This window comes from Papilio machaon, chromosome 4, assembly GCF_912999745.1.
Source record: "Papilio machaon chromosome 4, ilPapMach1.1, whole genome shotgun sequence".
Lineage (NCBI taxonomy): Eukaryota > Metazoa > Arthropoda > Insecta > Lepidoptera > Papilionidae > Papilio > Papilio machaon.
The window spans coordinates 9,284,521-9,303,821 of NC_059989.1; the positions used below are offsets into that span (position 1 = coordinate 9,284,521).

Below are 19,301 nucleotides of genomic sequence, written 5' to 3' on the forward strand. Positions count from 1 at the left end.
TATTTTGCGGTATGTAAGTAACTTTACAATCATCTTATTAAATAGTAGAATCTTCTATAAAATTTTATAACATAAATTGAACCTTAATTTATTGTTTTACAGTATGCGTTGTCGCCGCATCCAAAAATACGTTTTTTCTTCGCATTGCCGAATATTTGACATCCTCCTCGTATATTATTACTTCAATCAAATTTGAGATTAATGGGATTTGATATTTTCACACTGATTCCTGATTCACGGCCACCAGCAACATTAAAATCAACTCATTTAAGTGAAGGTCTTAAGTTTAGTATAGACTTTAAACTCAGAGAAACTAAATTTAAATCATTGTGAAATCGTGCGTACGCCTTCAATTTCACCGCGCGTTAATATTTCATAGTATAACGACAGCTGCATTATTTCTAAAGAGCCATAAATGCCCGTGTTTTAATTATGATCTAGGAATGAATATGCAAATCGTTTAATTATTTTATTGGACGTGTAAGAATTGCGGTTGTGATGTTAAAGCGCTAGGTTATACTGTGTTCACACGAATGTCCATAAATTGGAGCGATGTTTACGCGATGACTGCGCATGATAATTGCCACAGGTAATTTGTTTGTGAAGATTTTAATGTTATATTATTCTTTTAACTAACATATTTTTACAACAATAACAATTTTTAACTTATTTAACAAACATTTTCCTAATTAAAATAGAAAAGTCAAGTTCGGTTTTTGTTAAACTTTGTAATGTCGCACTTTATACGTTATTTCTATCACTTAACAATTTTTTATTCCTAATCTGTAGCGAATTATTTAAACTCTTTTCCTCATGTTTTCCATAAGGTTTACTAATCGTCTATAAACCTAAATAAAATCCAATTTCAGATATTATGTTAAATAAGTAAATGATAAGTTATTATCAATAAAGTAACGACTCAACAAGTCAATGTATAACAGGTTCGTTAATATTATTGTATGGGCTGCGGAGATGTGCGCTCCGATACGACGATACTGAATCGTAAATAATCGATGAAAAGGGCGCACCATTTTTATGAGGGTTTTGCTCTTGTTGGCGACCTTCAGCACGCGATGCCGAGGTTTACGAGCTTTGCATTATAATATTTTGGAGTTTACGTCAAGAGGCAAAACTGATTCAAGTTTATGTACGATTTCAACATGTTTTTTTTTATTTTATTTTGCAATTCAATTATGAAAATCTATATATTGTATAGAACTTTTAAGTATTCATTATAAAATTCCGTACTTTTGTTTCCGATTAAGACAATATTGCGCAATTTTTTATCACAAGTACACTTATTGAAGGTCAGTCAATGATGTTGTTACAGTGTACGCAGACCAGCCGGTATCGTCAGCATCACCGCCGACTCGTGACAAGATAAACGGCGAGGAGAAGGCGCGCAGCCGCCGCCGCGATTGGTCAGACTCTGCCGCATCCACGCCCGCCACAGCACCAGCAACAAACACCCTGCACGAAGACGGTAATGAATATTGCTCTCATATAATAAGTCTTAAGGAACAGCCAAAAGGTGAGGTGGAAATAATTCCTTAGGAATTTCTCAACAAACATTGAAATGAATTTTTTAACCTTTGAGTTTTCATGTTACGAAGTAAGGTTTTTATGGATTGACCTCGGTATTTAGTTTCTCGACTATTTAACTTAGCTAATGCTATTACCGTTCAAGTGTAGGACGCGATAACGTAAGAAATAAACGAGGCCATCTTGTTGCTAATCTTAACTAATTTTCAGTTCATTACCAAGACGAAATAATATTTAAGCGGTCACTCGATAAATACAATGCGTTTACGTAGCAGTGAGCGTGCTGGGCGGCGCGGCGCGCTCCCCGCTGCTACAGCACCAGCACCGGCAGTACGACGAGCAGCTGCGCGACATCGCCGCCTCGCTCACCCGGCCCCGCTCGCGCCGCGCCCTGCCGCCGCTCGAGCGCCCCACCCGCCTGCCGCCGCCCGACCGCCTGCCGGTAACTGACTACCTCTCTACTTCGACGACTCCTTTAAAAAAATCATAAGTGATCAAATGTGAATATTAAATTAAAACACGTAGGTGAGAGGTACCCCCGATGGCGGTGCACCGACAGAAGAAGCGAGCTCGAGCTCCGCGAGCGAAGGCGGCGAGCCCGCCGACACCGCGGAGACGGCGGAGAGCGGCGAGGGCGGGAGGGTGGAGCTGCCGGCGGAGCGGCTGCTGCACGCGCGCGCCGGCTGGCTGCAGCGCCGCGGCCCGGCCGGCTGGTCGCGCCACTGGTTCGTGCTGCGCGGCGCCGCACTGCTCTACTTCCGCGACCCGCAGGCCGAGCACCGCGGTCTGCTCGACGGCGTCATCGACCTCAGCGGCGTCGCCAACGTCGTCGAGTTGCCCGCGTCCGCTTCCACCAATGGATATGCTTTTGAAACTGAGGTAAAATTTAAAACGAATGTGTACCGTTTGAGCTTCAGCTAATCATTCGAACAAAAAATTTAATTTGTGGTCGATCTCGTATCTAGCTTAGCAAAAATTTATTGCTTACTTTCCTGGTGATGAAAAATAATAATGATGTCATATTAGTTCTCGTCATTGCAGACGTGGGACGGCAAACACATCGTGCTGGCCGCGGTGACGGCGGGCATCAGAGCGAACTGGGTCTCGGCGATCCGCAGGACGGCCGGCTTGCCCGACAACGGACCGCTGTCCCTGATCCTGCGAGAGGACAGTTTGGATCAAGTGTCCGAGTCCTCTACTTCACCCGTGACGCCGATTACGCCTAATACCGGAAAGTCTGCACCGTTCTCTTCGGACGAGGAGTACAGAACGGCGTCCGAGGGCGGAAGGAGAGACAGCGCGGATTGGGGAGACATGACGCAGCCCCCGGCGTCGCCCATACTCAGTCGCACTCCGATCTCCAGAGTCAAGGAAAAGGTTCGCGCTAGATCCTGTCATCAACCACTGATGAGAACGGATTTCAAAGACGAAAAGGACGAAATAGACTCTACCAAAGAACGCTCCATAAACGAAGTGGACGAAAATGAAAAGCCAGCCGAGCAAAGAAAGCGTAGCTACATTTCGACTATTGACAAGCAGGCTATAGAAATTGACGATTTACGAAAACAGCTTAAGTTAGCGCTAAGTGATGTCAATGCGGCAGAGTCCGAGCTCGCGAGACTGCGAAAACTGAAATCCGAGGCGGCGCTACGAGAAAAGAAAATGGAAGAGCTCGTGACGACCTTACAACAGAAAGAGGAAGAACTTTCTTTACGAACTAAAGAAGCAGAAAACTTAAACGCAATAAAACAACTTTACAACCAAGATAAGACCTCATGGGAGACGAAGCTAACGGAAACCCAACAGTTTTTAAAGGAATCGACGGAACACTGCGAGTTACTTACGAGGCAGCTAGCGTCGGCCCAAGAAAACATCAAACAATTGCAACGAGAATTGAACGAACTCAATGAAAAACTTCTTAAAAGCGTAAAAGAAAATGAGAGCTTATACTCTAGGATCAGAGATTTGGAAGGCCGTGCGGGATCAGAATCTCCATCTAAGGAAAAGAGAAAGAGCATTGGATCGCTCAGCGATCTCACGAATATAAATCAAGACCTTAACTTGGATTCCTTAGAAAGGAATAGGCTCATCGAGGAGTATGTTGACCTGAGAGGAAGGTTTTTAAAAGCCATTCAGGAAATCAAAGCCATGAAGAAGGAGCTTCGAGAGGCACACAACATGTATGACGAACTCGAAATAACGAATATGAAGTTACGAAATGAAATGAAGCTTAGAGAACAATGTAGCAGATCAGAAATAAATTTGATGGCAGCTAAAATTTTAGACCTGACGCAAAAATTAATAGCATCTGACAAGCAAGTGCGGACTCTGAAACATAAAATACAAAAAACTGAGTCCAGGGAAAAAAGACGCAGCTTGTCACTAAAGGGGCGGGAATCTTTTTCCCTAGGGAAAGAACTTGAAGAAAAATTAACCGAATTGGAGAATAAAATTTCTCTTCTCGAATCCGGCGAAGCGGTTCCTACCATACAGTCTCCTTCCAAAAGTGGATCACCTGCCAAAGAAAAACCAACAAAGAGTGACAGTATTACCGATGAAAAGCGTCTGAAAAGGTTAGCAGCGCGATTACGAAGAAAGTCTTTAGATAGCGCTACAAGTTCGGAACCCATGAAAATGCTAGTCCGCCTGAGTTCATTGGAAACCAAAATTTCAACTGCCATTGAAAATCGGCGAGATTTAACGAACTCCTGTGAATCCTTGAGCATAGCAAGCACCACCACCGGAACCACCGTCTCTCCGGACAACCCGTCACTGAACGAAAGCCAGGAGAGCTCAATCGGTACACAATCACAAAGACATCTGCTCGATCGGTTACAGAGTCTCGAAAATGTGGTGATACATTCGAGGAATAAAGTAAACGAATGTCTTTGTCAGATGAGTGCCATGCGGGCCGCGAAGTCCCGCCGATCCCCATCGCCGAGTCTGGAGAAAAAATATAGCATTAAATCAATGGAGAAATGTTTGTCAGATGTCAGTAAGAGGTTACAGGAGTGTTTCGACAAATGTGTTGTGGAATGCCAACACAAGGAGGAAATAAACGACAATGTCGCGGAGGTTGTCGTTCAGTTAGAAGAACAATTAAGGACGAAATTACTAGAAATATCTAAGAAAAAGGCAGCTCTGTACGAGGCCGGCGAGTTGACGCAACGAAAGAGCTTAGAAATACTGGCGGAGAAGTTGGCGTACGAGGCAGTCCTCATCGGTAGGATACAAGAGGCTCTGCAATCTTCCAACGGAAGCAAATTCTTCGCTAGGTTAATAAAGTCTGAAATAAACGAAACTAGTCAACTAATCGATAACCTTAAGTCTAAGATAAACGGCGAAAATTGCAAAAATATCAATAACACGAAGAGCTCGCTCGACTACCTAGCGAGGATACTGTCGCGGAAAATCGACATAATGAATAGCAAGGAAACGAGGGAGTTTAGAAAATCTGAACTAATAATTCAAAGCGCCGATCTCGAGGCTCTGAAGGCGTCGCAGAAGGAAGTAGCGGAGGCCGTCGACAAATACAAGACCGAGAAGCTGGCGGAGCTGTGCTCGGCGCTCGCCTGCGAGACGCTCAGCCACGCCGCGCCCGCCGACGGCGACTTCGAGCAGCAGCGGGCCAACGTGGAGGCGGCGCGCGTGCGGGAGGCCTGGGCGGCCGCGCGCGACGCCCTGGGCGGAGAGCTCGTGCAGGCCGAGGTGGCGCGCGCCCTGGCCCGCGCGGCCCAGGCCTGCGACGAGCGTCTGGACCAGGCCCGTCGCGGCCGCCTCACGCTCACCGCGCAGGACCGCGCCGACCTCGAGCTGTGGTGGCAGGCGGCGCACGACCACCTGCGCTGCGAGATGGACGCGGCCGTGCGCGACATCGCGGCGCGCTACCGCGAGTGCCTGGCCGCCGACCGCCGCGCCAAGGAGGGCTCCCCGGGACTCGACAGCCGCGCGTCGCTGCTGCAGCTGGCCGACGTCCTCGCCCACAAGGCGCTGGTGGACGCGCGCGTCGCCGTCGTCGAGGGCACCTACCGCGCCTCCGAGCGGCCCGACGCGCCGCCGCAAGAGGACGCGCTGTCCTCGCTGGAGACGGACCCCGCCTGCGAGGCGGAGTTCGTCTACCTCTTCCAGCACTTCTCGAACGAGTGCCGAGCGCTCTTCTCCAGTGACTGTTCGGGCAACAGTGAAGACTCGATGAAGATCGGCGAGAGCCTCGAGCGGGTGGAGCGGGCCGTGGCGGCGGTGGAGCGGCGGCTGGGCGGCGAGGAGGACGGCGACCGGGACGACGCGGCCGAGTGGAGGGGCGGGCTGCTGGAGCGCGTGGAGGCGCTGCGCAGCCGGGTGGAGGCGCTGCAGGAGCTGGTGCCCTGCCGGCACTGCAGGCGCCTGCAGGAGGCGCTCGACCGGCTGGCGGCGGAGCGCGCGCGCGGCGAGTGCGCATTGGCGCAGCAGGCGGGCGCGCTGGCGGCGGCGCGGCGTGCGCGTGCGCAGCTGCAGGCGCAGCACGAACGCGAGCGAGCCGCACTGAGGGAGCGGGCCCGCACGCTGCAGCGCCGCCTGGCCGCACTCGACTCCGAGTACTCCGCGCAACTCGACAGCCTCCGCGCCGCCTATCAGGTACGCGCACCTGATTACAAGATTATTTTTCAATAAATTAAAACGTTATCCAAATTTTGGAAATACAAAAAAATACATAACTGCGAATTTTAGGGACCAAAATATATTTAGATCACATTTAGTTAAATTACAAGTAATGGAGATGTTTAAATAAACTTGGTGTGTCTGTGTCGCTTAGAGCGCGGTGGCGGCGGACACGCACGGCGACGGGCTGCGCGCGCGCTACCAGCAGGAGATCGAGCAGCTGCGCGCGCTGTGCGAGAAGGGTCTGCTGGCCATGGAGAGCTCCCATCGCCGCATCGTGCGCGAGATGGAGGAGAAGCACCGCGCGGAGCGCGAGCAGCTCAGGTACGCTCCCTCCGGCCGCCCCCCGGCCATCGGCACAGTGGCCCGGACAAAAAAAGTACAGGTTGAATATGCTCAACTTTAATTTAAAGAAGATAACGTTATTCGTTTATATGTTCAGACTGGACAAGGAGCAGGCGCTGGCGGAGGAGACGCGGGCGACGCTGGCGGCGCTGGACGCGATGCGGAAGGCGCACGAGAGCGAGGTGCGGCGCGAAGTCGACAAGTTCAAGGCGGAGTTCCTGGCGCGCGCCGCACACGACGACCTCGGACAGCTCAGCTCGCGCCACCAGTCAGTACTCACCACCTTCACTTACACTTATTTAAACCATTTAACTAATGGTATTCCATAATGGACGTTAACGATTTTTTTGACTGAAATCTGATGTGAATGTTGTTGTTTCAGGCAGGAGATGGAGGAGATAAAGCGCGAGATCCTGTCGCTGTCGGAGAAGTACTCGGTGAAGTGCGTGGAGTCTGCGGCGCTGGAGGAGCGGCTGGCGGCGGCCACGGCGCAGCTCGCGCAGGCTCACAACCACGTCATGCAGCTCGACGCCAGGTAACCAGCACCCCGATTGAGTCCCGCTCACGACGCGGACTATCTAGACTTTTGCTAAGAGATCTTAAATTCTTCTATATCGTGGTATTAACGCGATTTATTTTTTACAGAAATAAACAGCTTCGTGCGCACATCATGTCTGAGGCGAACGAGATGAAGAACTCGGAGGCGGCGGCGCTCGCGCAGCTCATAGAGGACACCGCGGCGGTGAGTTCTCGCTCTTATGTCTCCTGACACATGGACTAGACTCGCTTGCAAGGCCTCGTCTCATCACGTCGCCAATTAAACTTTAACTTGCACGTCATCACGACTAAAAATCATTCTTAACAAGTACTTTAACTTAATTCTATTTTATGAACTCTCAGTAATTTTCTCATTAATTTGGGTTAAGGAATCATTTTGCACATCTTTCTCGCGTTCTTTACTAGTATGGAATATAGTCTCGCACCGACTTCGTAGATTCCATTACATAGTTGTAGTTTTAGTTGATTTAAAAAGTGAACAACTAACCACTAATTAGCTTAGCTGTATGAAAAGAAAAGCAAACTGAAAATGTGTTTGGCAAATGTCAAGTAATCAGCTAGTACACGGCACCAATACCAAATAAAGTTAAGCTGGTTAGTATCGGTTGTGAGCGAGTGGTGAGTGGCGTGAGGTAACCGTGCGGTGACCGCAGGCGCGCCGCACTCCCGCGCCGCACCGCACGCCCGCCGCCGCACGCCGCAACCGCACCGCAGGTAACCGCCCACAGACGCGCATTGTTTTGTGACGTAACATGTATTGTACCAACACTACTGTTTCATTCGTCTTGTGCCAAATGTGATGTACAAAAGACTTCAAATAATTCTTCCAAGTCTTTTAAAGTAATAAAATCGTCCCTGTGTTTACTTTTTTTATATCACTTAATATTATTTATGTCAATTCCCTCATTTTAGCGACGATATTTGCCTTGAATCCAGAATGACTAACGTAAGAATTTTATAACAGTTTAGAACCTCCACTATTTTACCACTATTTTTTAAATAGAGATGAATTTAAGAAAATGGTAGGTTACGGATCCATTCATACAGTTTCAAAGTATTATTTAATTTGAAGGAACAAAATCTTCACTATTATTATTATTATTACATCATTTTCTTTTTTCATTCACTCGCTGTGATGCTTGCTAACATTTTATATTTGGTGTGAGAAATAACAGTAGTTTTTGATAATAGTAGAAATGGTTATGGGTTTTGTGTTTGAATTTATTGTAATTTTACTAACTTTTTTTATTGACTTTAAGAAAATAAACTTTCTGATTTAATGAAAAGTTTGTTTTAATGTTTTGTTTTATTGCTTTTGGTGTTTTGCTTATATTTTGAAATTAAATTACTGAAGTACTTCAATTTATTATCAGATAAAATTTAAAGTTGCTTTTTTGAAAATACATTTTTTTTAATTAATGGTATTGAATATCCAAAAGTCACGTTGTATATTGATACAGACGAAGTCGTCAAAGAGCAACAGTGTAGCGGAGACGCGGCCGCGGGGCAAGCTGCAGTTCGCGACAGAGCCGCGCACTCCTCTGCAGCTCTCGCCCGTACAGGTACTAACTTCATTACAATTTTACATCCTTCAAATGTAAGTTTGACTTTTATCCGACTCGAAGGATCATAGATTACACATAATAAAAGATATTTAAATTATACTTGTAATATAGATTTCTTATACATTCCTGAAAATTAAGTAGTATGTAGTGAACGTGTTTGTCTGTTTGTCAGAACTGAAGGGACCTCTGGCTGGTCTGGTCGCCGCTCGCAAGAAGCGCTTCGAGCAATGAGAGGTGACGACGAAGGAAACATCACAAATTTAAACTATAAGCGTCTTTATAGAAAATAAAGCTTTAAGTGTATTGCCTTAAAGTCGATTTTTGATAAAATGGTCTTTTGACAAAGTATATTTATCGTACGCGTTGAGTTCTCTATGTAGGATGAGATGAACCAAGCGCTACGTCACGACGCACCCACCACGCTAGCACCTGGCCACTTCGCTTCTCAATATCAAATAAATTGTTTTAGTTTCATACAGATATATCTACTTTTAATTTATTGACATAAAAAGTATTGAGCATTGTTAAAAAATAGCTTTGTTTTTGCTTTGTATTGACAAGATCGTAAGATCGACTTACAGTTATGACATAGAACTGTTTTGTTAGGTTAGTATTCCACTCAGACCAAAAATTACTTTTTCTACAAAAAAGTGGCCAGAACTTTTTAACTCCCACCCACCACGAAAATGTATATAACTATTGTTTGCATTGTTATTTACTTATTTCAATAAGTGTATATTATTTTTATCTTATAACTTCTAAACGTATAACAAATATTTAATAACTTAATATCATGTGCAAGTAAAGGCACTAAAAGACTTTTTACGTCTTTTTTTTTTGTTGCGGCGTAGAGCAAAAGTATCGCTGTATCAGTCGTATAGAAGGCGTATCTTTTGTCTGCGCCTGCGCAGTTAGCTGTAGACTCAGGTTAGTGATGTGTTTTAGAGGCGGCAGTGTAACATTGTGTATATACTAACATCTTCCTATCGTTCTAGCTCGTGTTCTAGTGAATGATAGTTTTATCTTTTAAGTTGTTACCAAATATATGTTATTTATGAGTTCTATTGACATTTGTTGAGGCGACACTTCCGCCGCGCGGTACATTGCGCGCCGGAGCTGCCGGAGGTCGCGGTGTCGCCTCACACGGCGCGCAATGTACCGCCACCAGTCGGATGTGTCAATGTTTATATAAAATGTCTCTTGTTTATTTTTGTAGATTTATACATAGTTTTACTTATATTATGCGCATTTGGGTTTAGTACACGTTTAGTATGACATTTTTAATGGATTTTTATGGCACGTTTTTTTTTCAATTAACGCATGATGTTAGAAAACGTTTCCAAAACTTTTTCATTTTTTTTTCACGGTTTCACGAATATTTAGTTGTTTTAAAAACTTATGTAACCATTAATTTTCTTTAAAATGTTTTATTATACAGTTTTTGGCACTTAATGATTTGAAGAAGTTTTCTAACATCTTGCAAGATATATAGAGGCGTATTTTTTTTTTGTTTTAAAACATTAACACAGTTTGTAGTGGATAAGATTTGTCACGAATCCCCTCCCCTGTCCTGTTAGCTGCGTGTTCACTCGTTTGTTACCATGTTTATTTTCCAAACTGGGCATTTTCCGGGCGAGTCTCGTCTTCCAGCTCGCGTTAGTTCACGTGTTATGTACTGTGTCTCACGCTCCTACTGTAACGTAGTGACGATACAACGAGGAATTTCCACATCAAGTTAGTAAGGAATCAAATTAGCTTCCCGATCAAAATACGAGCTATAGACGTAATTACATTTCACATGTGAAATAACACTGAAATGGATAGGAAATAAACTTCCTTGACTGTATAAATGTTGTGTCACTAACGGCACTGTAACACAGAGTCACTGATTTGCTCAATATATATTGTATAATTTGCGTTAAAATGAATATACCAAAAGCTCGTCCCTTGTTACATTTTTGGGGACATGGAGCAGAGCGGTCTGAAATTATATCCTTTATATAATTTTATTATGTATTAAAATTTATATACAAGTTATTTGGCTATATAAAATAATATTGTAATTGGTCGCCATTGCACCGAGTTATTTTATACATTTTTATCATTTTGTGCATAACTTGTAGTTGGTTGAATTGTAAAGTGTTACTCTATATAACAAAGATTTTTAAAATAAACTACTTAATACAAAAAAACTGTTTTATTTTCACATTTTTTATATTTTAATATATTACAAAAATGTACTAAGTTGAATACAAAGTATTTCGAACGAAATAACTATCATTTAATAATATGTACTTAAATTACGCCAAGCGTTTTTTAAACAATCTTCATAAATTCTTAGCTATCAAAAAAAAATACAACAATCCAGCAAGAATCTTTACAATTCCAATTTATTGGAAATTAATATTAATTTACTAGTAATTAATATTAATACTAGTGGTTGCCAGCGATTTCGTCAGATTAATAAAAAAAAATTAACCTAAATTACTCAAGCACATATTAATTACCTTCCTGCAAAAAAACCCGTCAAAATCTGTCCAGCCGTTGCAAAGATTACGCCGGAACAAAAGCGGCTTGTGGACAGACAGACATAATGTTAAAAATAGATTTTTTATATCATGTTTGAGAAATATGTTTTTTTTTATGTTACATACAGACACCCTAAATGTACGTAGAAATATCGTTCAATGTTTTTTAGGTATAAAAATCTAATTTCATTAGCCTAGATGTTCCTTAAAAAAAAAAAAAAAACTTGGTATGAAACATTGACAGATGACAAATTGAGAATTCAGGAACTATTATTATCTTACCGTACACTATTATATTCCTGTGTGAGATCAGAGTTGTATGAGAGGTACGTCTGTGTTGGGGGGCGCTGGTGTCGCAGGCGCGTGACGTCCAGGTCTGCGGCGCGCGCGCCACTCACTGCGGTGTGCGAGGATCTTACGCCCGTGCGCTGTGTGAATGTCCCGGAACGGCACCTTCTTGCGCGGAACCTCCGACCTCAAGCTGTCCTTATCTGTTATATAACACTCACACAATCAACAAAAAAAGACAAATTTCCTTTACACAGAGAAACGTACAAATTGCAAACTTTCCGACTTTATATAACTTTATAAACAAACACAATATGTGTATTAAAACATCCTAAGGTACCACAAAACTGGATTATTCTCTTAAAAAAGTGCAACTAGTAACTGTTAGCTGTACAAGCGAACTTTTTTACCATTACTATGTAAGACGCCCCTTTCTATCCAAGCCCTAGGCGGTTGCCCAACCGCCTTCCCTATCGCTGACACTGAGTACAAGTTATTTTATGTTTAAAAACAGACAACACAAATCACAGTTAATTCTACAAATTAATATTTATTATTTTTTATATTCTATTTGTAGTAAAAAACTTCTGTATTTAGAATTAAATATATAAGTAACACAGCATTAACATGTCACTCACGATGTCTACTGCCGGGTACGGACTTGCCGTCCTTGGCCTCACCATCGGGGACGCGGTTGAAGGGGTTGTACCGCTGTCCTCGCGGCGGCACCTTCGGTTCACGCTCTGGTGGACTTATGGTGATCAGAGCAGCCGCTTCAGCAGCTTCCTCCGCTGTTAAATTAAACTTACTCTTAATCTATAATAAAGGACTCAACTACTAAAATAATCAGGATTTAGACATTACATTACAAAGCATTGAGTGACAAATAGCCAAATGTGGCATTTATGTATTTGCATTCAAACAAAAATAGTCATGGAAAAGACCTAATATTCAATAATTATATCACATTTAAAAATGTTCAATGTCTTTATCAATATACATAGTATAAAACAAAGTCGCTTTCGCTGTATGTCCGTATGTATGCTTAGATCTTTAAAACTACGCAACGGATTTTGACGCGGTTTTTTTTAATAGATAGAGTGATTCTTAAGGAAGGTTTGTATGTATAATAAATGCATAATATAGTAGAGAAACACTGATAAATTTAAAGTTTTCTAATGTGATGTCGTAAATAAGCACGTTTTTTTGCGCTTATATTGCAAACGCTGGTTGAACCCTACGAGATAGACCAAAATAATGTACTACAGTATTGTTCACCTTAAAAAGTTCAACAAAAAAGTCAGCGATGGTATATGTCTATCTCTTAGGGATAACCCAGCATAACCATTTTTATTCTTTTACGAAGTGATTTTAAACAATACAGCATTAATCCTTATCCATTTAAGTACCTTAAATAAATTGTGCATTTATTCTGTAGTAGGTATATTTTGCATTGCACCCGTGCGAAGCCGGGGCGGGTCGCTAGTTGTACTATAAAACAAAAAGAGACCTTGCACTTCATCCAGTTGTCTTTGCAACTCGGCCACCATGAGCTTCATGTAATCATAGCTAGCACAGGCGAGTGCCTTCATCCATGCCTCCATGGATGCCTGTGAGTTTGTGCACAGGTAGTATGTCCTGCCCCCCTCACATTGGAACACTATTTTGAAACTGTAAGCTTCCTCCTCCGTCAATTCTGGAATTAAACAAGTACTTTTACTGTTGACCTGCTGTCAAAAGAAATAATAAATATTTATGTATATTTTCTTTTTGCGGAATGTATTTGAACATAACACAAAAATTTTATAAAATAGAAAGGGGATTAAGGAATTACTTTTTGAAATATAAATAAAATCCATTCATGTGGAATAAAGCAGTCCTATTTGCTGTCACACTGGCACAGTGATTACTTTCATGAATCCTTACTAATATTATAAATGCAGAAATAAACTCTGTCAGTCTTGCTTGCTTTCACACCAAAACTACTGAACTGATTTAATTAAAATTTGATACATGGATAGTCTAGAGCCTGAGAAAGAACATAGGCTGCTTTTTACAGTGAAAATGGGATTTCAAGGGGTTGAAAGTGGGGTTGGAAATTAATATGGAAGTATCATTTTTACAGTTAGAAGTTTGAAACAAATTTTTTATGCTGTAAATTTGATATTAATAAATATCACAAAAAGTCTTTAAAAATGCTAACCAAAGACAACATTTCATAAGATTAAATTGCAAGTACAGGTAGTTTTAACCATAATTTAATGCAAATATTACAAACAGTGCATAACTCCTGTTAACATACTCATTTTCACATCACCATACATTCACTTTCACTTATCTTTTACAAGTAGCAATGAAAATGAAAGCAGTGCTGTAAATTAGTTGGTACTCTCTTTGGGAATAAAAGTTCACCATAATGCATCATAATGAGTCAATTTACTTACCGATTGTACATCCTTCAAGTATAATTACTCCAACTGGATCCTTGTCAGCTTTCTTGTCGAAATAGAAAAGTAAGTTTCCTTTCAAGGTAAACCATCGTCGTTGGTAACTTTTACCTATTTCACCTCGCATGTCGAGCCATCCCTCCCGGTCCACTGGAGTCGTGGACGAGGCAAATGCACCCAAATTCTTTTCATTTATTTTCATCTTTATTTACTGCTTTGAATATGGACAACGTCTATTTTTTATTTCCTTCCACTTAAAGCATTACTCTTGAATCGTTATGGAATTTGTATGTACATCAAGCACTAAAATACTAAGCTAACAAATTATATTCTCTGCCTTTTCCTTTTTTTATATAAAATCTCAAACAAAACAAACCATTTTTAATAAAATGACAGTGACAGCAGAATGAAATGGAAGTGGAAGACGATATGAGTATGACATTTTTACATTGTGTATTGCCAGCTTAGTTTATTAATTTATTACCACTTTTTACCTTATTCATGGCGTACCACCCTTAAAGGGCGGTAGCACTGGTATAATGTCCCTTTCCTTTGTTATTTTGGTCCTCTTAATATAAATGTAATGTACTCTGGTCCTTTCATCATAAAGCGCTTCAAATCTATTGCAATGTCCCGAGCGATGCGGGTTCGAGAAGTCAGAGAAATGCATCTGACTGAGGAGTATGAAGCAGTGTCAGCAGTATTTACTTTGCCAATGAAATGAATGAATACGAAATAAAAGAAGGCTTTAAATATGTAATATTTTATTCATAATTGTTATTACCTATTTTCACAGTTATTTATAAAGTTATATTAATATCAATTATTACGCTAGTTTTGTTTACGATTTTCTAATGATTGCTCCGTTTAGAAAATTTGATTTCCACATCAATCATCAGATTCGACCGCTTACCAACTTATATATGACAAAATGGTGGTCTATGTACAGTACAATCCCAATTCCCTAAAAAAAATTGACAAAAATTCACAATAACAAAAAAAGGTAAAAACAAAAAAATCTTAAAAATAATTCATTCAACTACGAATCTCGCTTAACAACTGTACAAATACGATAAGTTACGAGTGGTTTCTTTAAATCGTGCTCCGCGCAGTTCAGCGACATGGGCGGGGCGACCGACGGCCCCCGTCGCCCGCGCCCCTCTGCTCTATGTACAAAAGGTAGTTTTACAAAAACAAAATAATATAAACTATATACAACATCATTAAATATTCTCAAATGCTGTAACACATTTAAAACATTTCATATTCAACTAGGCGTAACCAGTGAGTAGCGGACGGGCCGCTGCCACCGACCAATAATTTATGTATACCTTCGCCGCCGTATCATACAAACTGTACAATTACCTACTCCTCCGCTCCTCTCAATAAATACGTAAGAAAAGAACTTTTAAATTAATAAGCAACAAAAACACGCTATTTTGTAAAATTCCACTTCTTCCTAATCTTCTAAGAGAAATAACTTTGTAACTTAGCAAGTCTAATCGGGATACAATGACAAATTCATATAAATATATAATAAACAATTGTGAACCTTAAGGTGTGAGTATAAGATTGAAATTGATGTATCTACATATACCGTCGCTTGCAACCGTAACAAGAGATTGGAATCAAATTGTGAGCCGCATCCGCTCGCACTCTGCACACACATTCAGATATATTTACATGTATTATTTACTTATATTTTAAAATAGTTATATATTAAAATAGAAAATTCAATATAACTACCAAACTGTCAGAGATTCGACATATAGACATCGCGAGTGTTTTCCAACGGGTTCCATCTATATTTTGTATAAAACTTCTAATAATACGGCCTATGGGAATTTACAGCTATTCAACTAATAAACTATTGGTGTCAAAATGTTTTCAATCAAAATTTTTGATTTATTCAATATTAGAATTTGTTTATTGAGTATACAGAGATTGTGCGCGGTGGCTTTTCCTTTACAATGTACAAAGTCAGTTGTCTGCAATGACCTTATTCCTAGGATATGAACCTGTGTCCGACGACCACCCGCCTCAATTCTTCTAATGTAAAATTGTCTCTAAATGTAAAGCTACACCCACACGAGACGACTTTTAACCGATACAAAAAAAAAAATGTATAAAATAATTTCGTGTTGTACCAACGTAAAAAAAACCTATACAAAAATAAAGTTCAAAAGAGTAACGAGATGTATTCGTTTTATGAATATACAAAACGATAACCCTGTTAAATAAATTTACAGAGAAATAAGGATGGTAAAAAAAATATCTAAAACACTACACAAATACCTAATTCCTTTGGTAATTCATACCGGTCTGTAACGTAACATACATATTATATTTATTATTTCCTACAAAGTTTCAACAATGTAATAAAACATTTTAGTTACTGCTGCACTTACTGTACGTTTCTGAGACCAAAACCTCCATATAAAACATATTGTAATCTATGTTTTGTTAAAGATTTTAATCTCAGAAACCTACGGTTAAAGTTGTGTGTTTAATTAAAAGTTTAAAGAAAATAAGTATAGAGGAGAAAATTAGAGAAAAAAGTTATAAAAGAATTGTTTGATTTCAGGAAATTTATAATAAATCTTTAGTCTACAACCTTTTAGAAGTAGCATTTGTGATGTGAAAATAATCAAAATAGATTTTATAAAATATGTAAAATTAAAGCAAAATATAAATATTGTGATTGTTCTTTTTTGCAGACTAATTATTAAACGAAGTGAAAAAAAAGCTAAATTTTGATAGAAATACATACAAACAAAATAAAATTTGCTACAATAATATGTAATTTTTTTTCAAATACATTACATTGTAAAATATACATTTATCGTATATTGTTACATGAATCATATAAGCAAGTTTGTCTTAATGACATTTCTTCTTTCATCTCTTCGTCCAAATACATTAGTCTAGAAAAAATACTAGAAAAAAAAAATAGACAAATATTAACATTGCATTTGATAACTTGTACATAGGATAAATACATAAAGTTATGTTATAATACTAAACAAAATGAGGTTCGTTTAAAAGATGAATGGATAAAAAGAGATCATGGAAGAATGAAATATTGTGAAAGACATAAATGGAAGTGTATCAGTGCGCAGTACAGCAGGGGAAAGACATTGTCCAACTCCACAAATATCAATATAATAGCTACTAATAAACATCAAAAACATCCTCATCTAAGTTAGAATTGGACCATCATAAGATTTTGTTATACATAACAAACTAACTCACCGACTTAACTACATTTTCTCTAATAATATTTTAACATTCAATATTCAAAGGAGTTTTGTGCGTGGTAACACTTCCTTGCGATCTCCAACACACGTAAGAGTACTTACACAAGGAGATCAACTCTCTAAACAAAACCACACACCTTTACCATATAATATAATATATTACTCTGAATTAATCATATCCCTTTAACGCTTTTTTAAAGGCCTTAAACATTTGACAACAATCTCTTTACATTAAAAAATGCCCTTTTAAATACACGCCCTACCAACATTAGTTAGACTAAGAATCTGTCGCTTTGGATTTAAAAAAAAAATTGTTGATAAACAAATTGTCAAGATGTTTTTAGTAAAAAACATAAGTCAAAACAAGTAAAAAATTGTGTTTTTTGTGAACGCAAATAAGATTAGATAAAACATCACTGTCATATATCATCAAAATAAATACTAAATACACTTGGTATAATAATTATAACCAGATTTAATTTTAATTGAATGCAAATGATTCCAGAGAAAACAATTTTGTACTCTTAATTTCCATAGATTTGGAATTTCCAGAATAACTGAAAGGATATTGCAAATCGACCTTATTTTCGACCACACAAAAAGTTAATATTTTTCAAAGATAACTAGCTCTGAGTCAAAACAAACGATTTGTTCCTTTAAAAGTCGATGTTACAGATGTCCTATAGTACTAACTCATGGTAACCTTATATCACTAGTAACTACGCCGACACATCTCATCCTAGCACTTACAAACAAATATTGCCCGCCCTCGTCTCACATCGTAACAATACAATACAATACGTCACTGTCTCTATTAATTGTCACGTCAATTACAATTTTTTCCGTACAAGAGTTTTGATAAATAACACTACAAAGGACAGCACAGCATCAGTGTGCCACATACAATAATTATTTCCAAACAAGTATAATATACAAATTTCCTACAATTGAAGACATTATCGCGGAACCAATTCAATGGTAATTTCTTATTGGGGAAGTCGTACAAAAATATGAACTGCAAGGCGGACCTTTTCATTCATCTAGCTACAGGTTACATCTTAATATAACTGTGGTGATGTGATGTGATGGTGACGTTATGGTGGCGGAATGATGATGTCAGCGCGGCGTTAGCCCAGCGCGGCGGCAGTGTGATAGAGCTGCATCAGCGCCTGGACGTGCAGCGGTAAGCAGGACAGGCGGTCGTGTGTACTGCCATCCAGCGTCAGCCATGACAGCGCGTTGTATCCCTCCAGCACATACCTGTGAAAAACACACAAAACATAAACGATGCTTTATCATCTTCAAATTTCCACCGTACGTTATTGCATCAGCAAGGCGTTCGTGCTACATACCTGAGGACGTCGGTGGTGGTCTGCGAGTCGAGAGGATGCGAGTTGTTATCGCGGCGCTGCATCAGCGAGGTGAAGTCGTCGGAGGTCTGCGCGCTGCCGGAGTGCAGGTGCAGCGCGTTCTTGAGGAAGGCGGGACAGGAGTCGCGCAGATGTGCGCACCCCGCCCACCACCAGGCGGGCATGGCGCCCAGCGGTGCAGTCGACACCAGGTAGCCTAGCGCCAGCGGCTGCTGCAGGATCGTGCCCACCTGCTCCTGCACAGCAAATATTTGGGTGGGTTTTAATTTTAGCGAAATTTAAAATACTATATAAAGTAAATAAAATTACAAATTATACATCGGCCTCATCAATGCTCTGCATTTTTTCTGGACCCCTTAACGCCCCCCTCTAGGTTTCAAACGCCCCCAAGGGGGCGTTATCACCCGCTTTGAGAAAAACTGCTTTAATTAAATGAATGCACTGATTGGTATGTTATGGAGATGTATGACATACCGGCTGATGGTCGTCTGCCTGGCGATAGGAGCCGGGGGCGCCGAGTGCCGCACGACGCGCTGGGCTGCCCTCGCGACTGCCCGCGGCGTCATCGTCATGGCGACGCGGTGAGGCGCGCGGACTGCTCTGAGCCCACATGTTGGTGAACATGTCGTTGATGATCAGATCAGCCATGTTGTCCTCGCCGATGTCCTCGTCCCCCATGTCCACGTCCATGAAGATGTCGTTGTCCTCGCCGTTCGCCATCGGCTGCTCGAACGGCATCTGATTCGACTGAAAACAAACATAA

General features: G+C 40.8%; 3 protein-coding genes across 3 annotated transcripts in view; 1 reads left to right on the plus strand and 2 right to left on the minus strand.

The window, feature by feature from the left end:
- The window catches only part of LOC106720728 (protein outspread), a 221,741-nt gene extending 211,246 nt beyond the window's left edge, over nucleotides 1-10,495 (plus strand). The window contains exons 7-16 of the mRNA XM_014515481.2: nucleotides 1,331-1,483; nucleotides 1,815-1,984; nucleotides 2,068-2,421; nucleotides 2,584-6,156; nucleotides 6,335-6,504; nucleotides 6,623-6,793; nucleotides 6,908-7,060; nucleotides 7,171-7,267; nucleotides 8,544-8,645; nucleotides 8,821-10,495. Of these exons, the coding sequence (XP_014370967.2) occupies nucleotides 1,331-1,483; nucleotides 1,815-1,984; nucleotides 2,068-2,421; nucleotides 2,584-6,156; nucleotides 6,335-6,504; nucleotides 6,623-6,793; nucleotides 6,908-7,060; nucleotides 7,171-7,267; nucleotides 8,544-8,645; nucleotides 8,821-8,826 (4,949 nt within the window). The 3' untranslated portion in view covers nucleotides 8,827-10,495. The remainder of the gene's footprint in view (nucleotides 1-1,330; nucleotides 1,484-1,814; nucleotides 1,985-2,067; nucleotides 2,422-2,583; nucleotides 6,157-6,334; nucleotides 6,505-6,622; nucleotides 6,794-6,907; nucleotides 7,061-7,170; nucleotides 7,268-8,543; nucleotides 8,646-8,820) is intronic.
- A 918-nt stretch (nucleotides 10,496-11,413) lies between these two features.
- LOC106720689 (sesquipedalian-1) lies at nucleotides 11,414-14,232 on the minus strand. Its single transcript, XM_045686973.1, has 4 exons — nucleotides 13,909-14,232; nucleotides 12,975-13,160; nucleotides 12,103-12,255; nucleotides 11,414-11,667 (listed from the first exon to the last, which is right to left on the minus strand). Exons 1-4 carry the CDS (start codon nucleotides 14,111-14,113, stop codon nucleotides 11,486-11,488), a joined length of 726 nt encoding a protein of 241 aa, XP_045542929.1. The 5' UTR covers nucleotides 14,114-14,232; the 3' UTR covers nucleotides 11,414-11,485.
- Nucleotides 14,233-17,799: 3,567 nt separating this feature from the next.
- The window catches only part of LOC106720622 (mediator of RNA polymerase II transcription subunit 13), a 59,732-nt gene continuing 58,230 nt past the window's right edge, over nucleotides 17,800-19,301 (minus strand). Inside the window, exons 23-25 of the mRNA XM_045686859.1 lie at nucleotides 19,013-19,285; nucleotides 18,521-18,774; nucleotides 17,800-18,428 (exon numbers count right to left, since the gene is read on the minus strand). Coding sequence (XP_045542815.1) covers nucleotides 18,296-18,428; nucleotides 18,521-18,774; nucleotides 19,013-19,285 — 660 coding nt within the window. The 3' untranslated portion in view covers nucleotides 17,800-18,295. The remainder of the gene's footprint in view (nucleotides 18,429-18,520; nucleotides 18,775-19,012; nucleotides 19,286-19,301) is intronic.